Source organism: Panulirus ornatus, chromosome 10 (genome assembly GCF_036320965.1).
Source record: "Panulirus ornatus isolate Po-2019 chromosome 10, ASM3632096v1, whole genome shotgun sequence".
NCBI classification, from domain to species: domain Eukaryota; kingdom Metazoa; phylum Arthropoda; class Malacostraca; order Decapoda; family Palinuridae; genus Panulirus; species Panulirus ornatus.
Genome location: NC_092233.1, coordinates 5,848,959 through 5,859,494, shown reverse-complemented (window position 1 = coordinate 5,859,494; position 10,536 = coordinate 5,848,959). Strand labels below are relative to the sequence as shown.

Sequence of the window (10,536 nt, the reverse complement as noted above, 5' to 3'; positions counted from 1 at the left end):
AAAATACCCATTCTATCTCTATCTCCTCTTCACCTCATCTGCTGTTACCACTTTCCCATTTGTAATCTTGCTTTTCTCACACAATGCATCTCCTTCCAAAACATTTTCTTATACTCTCTGAAGTTTGCTGATACTCTCTAACCTCAAGTTTAATTTGCTCTCTTTTTCAGCCCCTGCACCTTCCTCTTGACCTCGTGCTAAGCTTTTTCTTGCACATTTCCCAAACACTAGCTCTCCTTCCTCTCAAGGATCGCTCTTATATATATCTCTCTTCTCTCTTTCACTAGCACCTTAACTTCCTCATCCCACCACTCACTACCTTTATATTTTTGCACGACCACCTCCCACGCCACATACCACACACTTCTCTCTCAGATGTGAGCATTATTTCCCCAAATACCTCCCATTCCTTGCCCACTCCCCTCGCTTCGTTTGCTCGCACCTTTTGCCATTCGAGATTCAATCTCTTTTGGTATTTCTCCACACAGGTCTCTTTTTCTAGACTCGCTCACTGTCACCACCCTCTTCTCACCCATACCATTTCCTGTTTCCCTAAGGCTTCTACCACTCTTTACTCTCGCCTACACCAGGTAATGATCAGACATCCCACCCGCTGCCTCTCTCAGCACATTCATATCCATATATATATATATATATATATGCTGTGGTTTCGGTTCATTACACATGACAGCTAGAGACTGAGTGTGAACGACTGTGGCCTTTGTTGTCTTTTCCAAGCGCTACCTCGCTAACGCGGGAGACAGCGAAAAAAAGATTACATATATATTTATACATGCATATATATATATATATATATATTTTTTTTTTAAACTATTCGCCATTTCCCGCATTAGCGAGGTAGCGTTAAGAACAGAGGACTGGGCCTTTGAGGGAATATCCTCACCTGGCCCCCTTCTCTGTTGCTTCTTTTGGAAAAATCAAAAAAAAATAGAGAGGGGAGGATTTCCAGCCCCCCGCTCCCTCCCCTTTTAGTCGCCTTCTACGACACGCAGGGAATACGTGGCAAGTATTCTTTCCCCCCTATCCCCAGGGATATATATATATATATATATATATATATATATATATATATATATGTATATATATATATATATATATATATATATATATATATACATATATATATATATATATATATATATATATATATATATATATATATTGCAAAAGGTCACAGTGGTATGCCTGAACTAAGTATGACGATGTTTGTGCAAAGTGAGACACACTGATCAGCTCTGAGGACCACATAAGGATGGTCACTGTGGCAGACCATTATTCCAAGACTCGTGGCCTTAGCTACGTCGAGGAATGGATTACTGCTGGAAAGACGACGGTAACGCAAGAAGTGTGTGTGTGTGTGTGTGTGTGTGTGTGTGTGTGTGTGTGTGTGTGTGTAAAGCAGACAGAGGCGTGTTGATTATAAGCACTAGATGAATAAGAGAAAATTGAACCTTGTTGAGTATGATCTGAGCAGTAAAATGGATGACTAACTGTATCAGTTTTCTTTTTTTAAGAGACATATTATGCCTGTCTGTTCCTCTGTCTAATCTGTCTGTCTCTACAAGGTTACGAAGGTATACGAGGTGTATTACAACCCTCCAGATGATCTTGTAAGAACCCCTAGTATAAGTCGTGTTGCCTGTTCTATACTCTCTCGCCAAATTGCTGAGTGAATTATGGAAAACCTTAATTCGAGAGAACGAAACAAACAACGTGAATAATCCACGTCTTGTTATCTCTGCGAGATTATTGTGTCCTTTCAGATGATGAAGGCAGACGGGAGGACTTGGCCGTCGTGTGACAGATGCTCAATATCTTCCAAGACGTCATTTAAATCGAGGATACACTGTATCTGTTACTAAAGCTCTCGAGTACAGAAATAAATACCAGTATCAACTCTTAACAAAAAGAATCCAATTGTCTAATGTTAACACTATGTCTGATGCTGTTAATAAGGGATGGTCAGAAATGCATCCGTAAACCTAATTTTGCCTACGGGTCGGATGTGTTGATATATTGACGCAGAACCCGAGAAACAGTGCACTACTGGTCGTCGGAGCAGCGCTGGCAGACGGCCACGACAGCTGCATCAAGTAGTATGATGTCCTTCTCCTTCCTGCTGTGTTTGTCATTGGTGGCAAGCACAGAGTCGCTGCCGCCAAGAAGAGCTGGACGTACAGTAGACCTGCCTCTCCTGCAGGACCTGACACTCGGTCCTCTGGGAGGTCGGAGCATCTTCCTAATACATGACGAGCAATCAAGTCGTGAGGTGAATCTTGACCAAGTACTTCGAAGTGTGTCGGCGGTGACGTCCTTGGTCGCAACTCAGGAGGGCTTCCTCAAGGAGCAGTACCCGACTGATTGTGTTCGTGGGGACAACAACGTCATGATGCTCCTATTCTCTGCCTCTCCCACGAGTTTTCTGGACTCACTGGCAGATTCCAGTGTCTGGAACCCGTCGTTTCTCATCCTCCTCACGACGAACAGATCTCTCAACACGACGCAGGTCTTGGGGCATCCTTTGGTGCAGCGATCAAGGCACATCGTCATGTTCGAACCGACAGCCGGAGACACAAGCATCGGTTTTCAAATGTCCACGAGTTACCCTTTCAGATCCAGGGGCCTCCGTTCCACCCTAGGCGTCTGGAACAAGACGTCCGTCACATCCGTCAAAGACTTGTTTCCAGACCGTCATCCGAACTTCCAGGGAGAAGTCCTCCATCTTGGGTCTTGGTGTGATGACTACCCGTTCATCTACGCGAGCGACGACGACTGCATCGGTTCCAACCTGGACATCCTCTCCGCCATCGCCGACAGACTCAACTTCACCTACGTCGTCCAGTGGAAGACGCAGGACCATAACTGGGGCGCACTGGAAGACGGCAGATGGACGGGTATGTTGGGCGACCTGGTCTACAACGGGAAGCACATCGTCATCAACCTCTTCATCGTAAACCACGAGCGATGGCGGGACTTCGACATCACAGACCCGTACTACACAGAGGGTTTTGGGTTCCTCTCCCGCCAGCCGCTTCCTGCCCCTCGATGGCGTAGCCTTACCTACCCCTTCGCCGGAGTCTTGTGGCTGACCATCATCATGTCCAGCGGCGTTGTGTCCCTCGTCTTCTCCGTCCTAGTGTCAGGTTTCGGGCGGGAGGGAGACTTCGATGTCTTCCAACACATTACTGTGGTAGGTGTTTACACTTAGTTGTGTCTGCATTGCGACATCTGGACATATTCACATTATACCTCTGTAGCCATTTACTGCTTTCAAAAGAGATGCACTAGATTCGTAAGATAATCTTTGGAAATACGTAAATATAACAGAGATTATACTAACATGAGATACGTTTCGACATAAAAAAAATGTATACGTAAAGACATTCTCGCAAATGTACGTCAGGGATTGAAGTAAGTCCTTCGTTCTATGTCTGTAATGCTTACTATAGCTAAGATACAGAGAATATGCAATCATGTTACGTCAAGAGATCACCTCATCTCCATATCATGATAGGATGGTATGAAGGAAATATTCTTTGGTAAACATTTACCATCAGTGACGCGCTCTGTGCTCAGAGACCTGAGGGGGGAGGGGGGGGGGGGGGCATTTCAGAAAGCAATGCTTAACGTTAACTATATCTTGCATCGCGAAGGCTGGCCAAGGTACGCTTGTGTAACGCTAAGCGTTGCATGATCTAAAATGTGAAGGTGAACAGAGGTCTGTTTGTTGTTTACTCTCTCTCTCTCTCTCTCTCTCTCTCTCTCTCTCTCTCTCTCTCTCTCTCTCTCTCTCTCTCTCTCTCTCTCTCTCTCTCTCTCTCTCAGCGTCGCATCCAAAGCACCGGTGGGTGACCAGACTCATCCCTCAGGTGTGCGCTGGTGTGGTGCGTCAGCCGGTGAGTGTGGATGGCCTGGCGCGGGTGTGGCAGCGGGTGTGGCTGGGTCTGTGGTGGCTGGCTTGCCTCATCCTCACCGCCGCCTACACCTGTAACCTCATCGCCTTCCTCACCGTCCCCGTGTACACCGCCCGCCCCGAGACCGTCTCCCAGATCGCCACCTCCGACCTCAGGTGAGAGGCGCCACCGGGGCTAACCTCCCTGGGTCCCCTGTGGGACTTCCTTCCCTGGGTCCCCTGTAGGAATTCCTCCCCTGGGCCCCCCGCCGGACTTCCTTCTCTGGGCAGGTACTTTCCCTGTGGGACTTCCTTCCCTGGGCAGGTATTTACCCTGCGGGACTTCCTTCCCTGGGCAGGTACTTCGCCCACACTTCAACTCGAGTAGTTACTTGAAGGACGTCTATTTCATCGGTGCCTCTTAAGGTTGGGCTCCCGTCCACACACCTCCCTTAGATAGGTTCCCCTCAACACTGCTACTTCACGTAGCGCTACTGTCGTAGGGTTAACTCTCCACGGGAGGGCTCCCTCCACCACTGCTGACACACCAAGGCAGCTTCTCCAACACTGCCGCTTCAGATGGTTACTGACCCTTGAGGCGAAGTAATGCCTTTCAGCACCTGTTACTTCAGGGTAACGTCTCCACCACCGCTTCATTAGATCAGTGCTTCCTCCAACAACACTGGCATTTGTAGTGAGTTTCCTCCGTTACTCCCACTCGACACGAGTGCCTCGCCACTACCGCTTGAGGTCGTTCACTTAACACTACAACTTTAGATAGTAGTTATGACCCTACATTGCTACCATAGGTAGATGAATCCACTTTATCTACTTCAGTTACGCATTTCAGGTGTGAATGTCTCCAGCAGCATTTTTCTCTCACTTGGTCTCCTCCAACACATTTGGCTCATACCAGCCAGCACCTTAGTTTACAGTCAGATATTTGTCTGCCAAGGAAATATTTTCTAATTGCAGAATGAGGCTTTACTGGATATGATATTCAGCAGTTTTGTTGATAACGACATTATATATATATTCTTTCTTTTTCTTTCATACTATTCGCCATTTCCCGCATTAGCGAGGTAGCGTTGAGAACAGAGGACTGGGCCATTGAGGGAATATCCTCACCTGGGCCCCTTCTCTGTTCCCTCTTTTGGAAAAAAAAAAAAGTGAGAGGGGAGGATTTCCAGCCCCCCGCTCCCTCCCCTTTTAGTCGCCTTCTACGACACGCAGGGAATACGTGGGAAGTATTCTTTCTCCCCTATATATATATATATATATATATATATATATATATATATATATATATATATATATATATATATATATATGTGTGTGTGTGTGTGTGTGTGTGTGTGTGTGTGTGTGTGTGTGTGTGTGTGTGTGTATTATATTTCATTCATTGTACTTAATCGCTGTCTCCCGCGTTAGCGAGGTAGTGCAAGAAACAGACGAAAGAATGACCCAACCCACCCACATACACATATATATACATGAACGCCCACACACGCACATATACATACCTATACATTTGAACGTATACATACATATACATAGACAGACATATGCATATAAACAAATGTACATATTCATACTTGCTGCCTTCATCTATTCTCGTCGCCACCCCGCCACACATGAATTAACATCAGGTAGCGCTAGGGCTGTTAAGTTTAATACACCGAAATATGTATTGCTTCCATGATATTTAGCTGTTTACCTCTGTATCTCGAGAATGTGACCCCGGACCATCTGTGTGGCAGGCAGGTGTCCTGTATGTGTGGTGCCTTCCACGTGTAAGGAATGCACACATCACCATAGTGCCTCGTCAGTCGATCAGATAGCCTTCCCTCCCACTCCATATAGCGTGAGCTCCAGTATACCCATCTCGTAAGGATTCGCGAGGCATCACGAGACCCGTGAATCATTCAGTGGTTACGAGACACTGTCTCGTTGTACGTCATTGTGGCTTGGGGGTTAGGCTACCTGGTTAACAACACGCAGATTGGTCAGCCAGGGTTCGGATCTCGGGGTGTAGCAGTATATATATATATATATATATATATATATATATATATATATATATATATATATATATATATATATATATACTTTTATCATTTGTTTTATCATACTTAATAGCCGACTCCCGCATTCGCGAGGTAGCGCAAGAACACAGACGAAAGAATGGCCCAATCCACCCACATACACATGTATATATATAAACGCCTGCACATGCACATATACATACCTATGCATTTCAACGTATACATACATATACATATAAAGACATGGACATATTCACACTTGCTGCCTTCATCTATTCCCGTCGCCAACCCGCCACACATGAAAGAGCATTGCCCGCCCGAAGTAGCGCCAGGAAAAGACAACAAAGGCCACATTCGTTCACAGTCAGTCTCTAGCTGTCATGAGTAATGCACCGAAACCACAGCTCCCTTTCCACATCCCGGCCCCACAAAACTTTCCATGGTTTACCCCAGACGCTTCAAATGCCCTGGTTCAATCCATTGACAGCACATCGACCCCGGTATACCACATCGTTCCAATTCACTCTATTTCTTGCACGCCTTTCACCCTCCTGTATGTTCAGGCCTCGATCACTCAAAATCTTTTTCACTCTATCTTTCCACCTCCAATTCGGTCTCCCACGTCTCCTCGTTCCCTCCACCTCCAACACATATATCTTCTTTGTTAATCTTTCCTCACTCATTCTCTCCATGTGACCAAACCATTCCAACACACTCTCTTCTGCTCTCTCAACCACACTTTATTATTACCACACATCTCTCTTACCCTTTCATTACTTACTTGATCAAACCACCTCACACCACATATTGTCCTCAAACATTTAATTTCCAACACATCCACCCTCCTCCGCGCAACCATATCTATAACCCATGCCTCACCGTCATATAACATTGTTGGAACCACTATTCCTTTAAGCAAACCCATTTTTGCTCTCCGAGATAACGTTCTGGCCTTCCACACATTCTTCAAGGCTCCCAAAGTCTTCGCCCCCTCCCCCACCCTGTGACTCACTTCCGCTTTCATGGTTCCATCCGCTGCCGAATCCACTCCCAGATATCTAAAACACTTTACTTCCTCCAGTTTTTCTCCATTCAAACTTACCTCCCAATTAGCTTGTCCCTCAACCCTACTGAATCTAATATCCTTGCTCTTATTCATATTTACTCTCATCTTTTTTCACACACTTTACCAAACTCAGTCACCAACTTCTGCTGTTTCTCACCCGAATCAGCCACCAGCGCTGTATCATTAGCGAACAACTAGTCTCACTTCCCAAACCCTCTCATCCACAACAGACTGCATACTTGCCCGTCTCCAAAACTCTTGCATTCACCTCCCTAACTGCCCAATCCATAAACAAATTAAACAACCATGGAGACATCACGCACCCCTGCCGCAAACCGACAATCAGCGGGGGGACCAATCACTTTCCTCTCTTCTTACTCGTACACATGCCTTACATCCTCGGTAAAAAACTTTTCACTGCTTCTAGCAATTTACTTCCCACACCATATACTCTTAATACCCTCTACAAAGCATCTCTACCAACCCCATCATATGCCTTCTCCAGATCCATGAATGCTACATATAAAGTATCTGTTTTTCTAAGTATATATATACTCATCCTCAGGGTAGCGATGATGGACTATGGAAATTTCCTGCCAGAGGCCCTGAAGCAGTCGAGCGATCCGGACCTCCTCACCATGGGGCACAAGATGGACCTGATTCCATACATCGACGACTACTTCGCCGGTATCTCCGCCGTTATGAACCGCACTCACGCCCTCACGGAGACCTTCTCTTACCTGTCGAACGTGCAGATACAGTACAACGTCACTCATGACACCTACCTCATGAAAGAACAGGTAAGGATGAGGGGGGGGGGGGGGGGTGTTAGCGTTCCTGGCCGTGGCGCATACATTCTGTACGTTTACACGAATTCTGGTCGTAAAAACCAAAGAGGGAAAGTGAATCAACATTGCGGCGTAGGGCAAGGGGGTCTAGTTTAGAAATTCGCTCGTGACAGTTTGTAAGCCTAAGCCTGATCACTGTTGACTGGACTTTACCAAGCAAGGATACGGAGCTTGAACCACCCCAGATATGAGAGCAGTACTCCATCCATACAAGGACGAATCAGCAATCCCTGTTATAAACGGAGCAACTGTTCAGGTTGGCTGAACGTACTGTCCAGGATTCGAACATGGGCACGTATACCTGATACCTTGCTACAGACTTTCCGTGCATGTGTGTGTGTGTGTGTGTGTGTGTGTGTGTGTGTGTATGTGTGTACATGCCTAGGAGTAAAGACACGATACATATCACACTCAAATGGTACTCACATCACGGGTTTACCCAACAGGTATATTCGGGTTACGTGTCTTGGTTCCTCCCCAAGAACACCCCCTACACCCACAAGATCTCCACCCTCCTAACCAGGCTGAGGGAAGGTGGCATCGTCGACAAGTTCTACCACAATCACTTCCTCCAAGTCTCCAAGACCGCTGGCCTGAATGAGGTGATGACTCTGTCCTCATTGTTACGTCAACCTCAAGGTTTAATGGCATTCAAGCCGACCTGTTGGTATTGTGTCATGTTTAGAAGGATAGTATTCGATTGCATTTAAAGTTTTCATTTGTTTCTGTTGGATTATACACGGTCCCTGGCTCTCTCTCTCTCTCTCTCTCTCTCTCTCTCTCTCTCTCTCTCTCTCTCTCTCTCTCTCTCTCTCTCTCTCTCTCTCTCTCTCTCTCTCTCATCCACCATCAATCTTTCGTTATTAAGTCAAATAGAAATTAAATAATGGTATTTGGGGTCGAGACATTGTACTACTTGTCACCATTTCCAAAGAGCAAATTTCTCGCAAAATACTTGTATATTTCATGAGTTTGTGACATCACTTTCAAGCTTGGAGTCCATTGTAAGTCGTCAAAGGGCAAATAGATTTTATATAAAGTCAAGACTGTTTAGTTAAGTCATCTGATATGGGCGACCTGCCTCACTAGCTAGAAAATATCAGTTTGGTCACAAGAAGAATGATCGCATGGGTGTATTTAATGACGTGCTGTCAATGGATTGAACCAGGGCATGTGAAGCGTCCGGGGTAAACCTTGGAAAGTTCTGTGGTGGCCTGGATGTGGATAAGGAGCTGTGGTTTCGGTGCTGTGTGGAGCCTGGATGTGGATAAGGAGCTGTGGTTTCGGTGCATTACACATGACAGCTAGAGACTGAGTGTGAACGAATGTGGCCTTTTTTGTCTGTTTTCCTGGCGCTACCTCGCTGAAGCAGGGAGTAGTGATGCTGTTTCCTGTGGGATGGGGTAACGCCAGGAATGGATGAAGGCAAGCAAGTATGGATATGTACATGTGTATATATGTATATGTCTGTGTATGTGTATATATTATATTATATACTTTGTCGCTGTCTCCCGCGTTAGCGAGGTAGCGCAAGGAAACAGACGAAAAAAATGGCCCAACCCACACACATACACATGTATATACATACACGTCCACACACGCACATATACCTACCTATACATCTCAGCGTATACATATATATACACACACACAGACATATACATATACACACATGTACATAATTCATACTGTCTGCCTTCATTCATTTCGTCGCCACCCCGCCACGCATAAAATGACACCCCCCCCCCCCCGCACGCGTGCGAGGTAGCGCTAGGAAAAGACAAGAAAGGCCACATTTGTTCACTCAGTCTCTAGCTATCATGTATAGTGCACCGACACCACACTACATATATATATATATATATATATATATATATATATATATATATATATATATATATATATATATATATATATATATATATATATATATATATATAATATATAATATATATATACCGTTGGATGATCATAATCCTACATTACCTCCTGCAGGGTACCAGGACCTTAGCTCTGAGTGTGGGTCACCTGCAAGGCGCCTTCCTCCTGCTGGTGCTGGGTGTAGCCGTCTCTGTCTTCGTCTTGACCCTCGAGACTTTGTTCTCCCTGGTGATGACATCGAACTGATGTGATGATGACGATGCAGTCGTGGACTTCCAGCACAGATAACGGATTTACGACGACAACTCCACTTTGAACCCTAGAGAGACGTGTCTCCTTCACATCACCCCTCCACAAACCGCATCTTCACTACATAAACCCACTTGGTGTTCCTCTCACCCCTCCACAGAACGCATCTTGACTACATAAACCCACTATGTGTTCCCCTCACCCCTCCACAAAACGCATCTTGACTACATAAACCCACTATGTGTTCCCCTCACCCCTCCACAAAACGCATCTTGAAATCGGAGGAGAATATATTGTGAAAGATAAAAGCAAGGTTGGTTGAAAAAGTTTATAGTCAAATACGCTAAATACATTGAAAAAAGTCAGAAGAGGTTGTCATGAACCCATCCAAGAACCTGGACGATGTTTTCCTTGGCAAAATGATGGTCTTGAGTACGACAACGAACCATGGTGAGTAGTTTGACCCACGACTTAGCAACGGTATATGTCTCCTACCAGGACCATGTCTGCCATTCTAAAGTACAATTTGACGGC

The 10,536-nt window shown here is 45.5% G+C and overlaps 1 protein-coding gene across 1 annotated transcript; it reads left to right on the top strand.

Moving 5' to 3' along the window:
* The first annotated feature begins 2,115 nt into the window (after positions 1 to 2,115).
* Positions 2,116 to 10,194, top strand: LOC139750649 (glutamate receptor ionotropic, NMDA 3B-like). Its single transcript, XM_071665327.1, has 5 exons — positions 2,116 to 3,211; positions 3,891 to 4,090; positions 7,590 to 7,824; positions 8,319 to 8,474; positions 9,868 to 10,194. Exons 1-5 carry the CDS (start codon positions 2,120 to 2,122, stop codon positions 9,997 to 9,999), a joined length of 1,815 nt encoding a protein of 604 aa, XP_071521428.1. The 5' UTR covers positions 2,116 to 2,119; the 3' UTR covers positions 10,000 to 10,194.
* Positions 10,195 to 10,536: the final 342 nt, after the last annotated feature.

Bases quoted from the DNA above. Each gene is read 5' to 3' on its own strand.
- LOC139750649 (XM_071665327.1), top strand. From the start codon at position 2,120: ATGATGTCCTTCTCCTTCCTGCTGTGTTTGTCATTGGTGGCAAGCACA. The intron at 3,212-3,890 runs GTAGGTGTTTAC...CTCATCCCTCAG, and splicing joins TCTTCCAACACATTACTGTG to GTGTGCGCTGGTGTGGTGCG. The intron at 8,475-9,867 runs GTGATGACTCTG...TACCTCCTGCAG, and splicing joins AGACCGCTGGCCTGAATGAG to GGTACCAGGACCTTAGCTCT.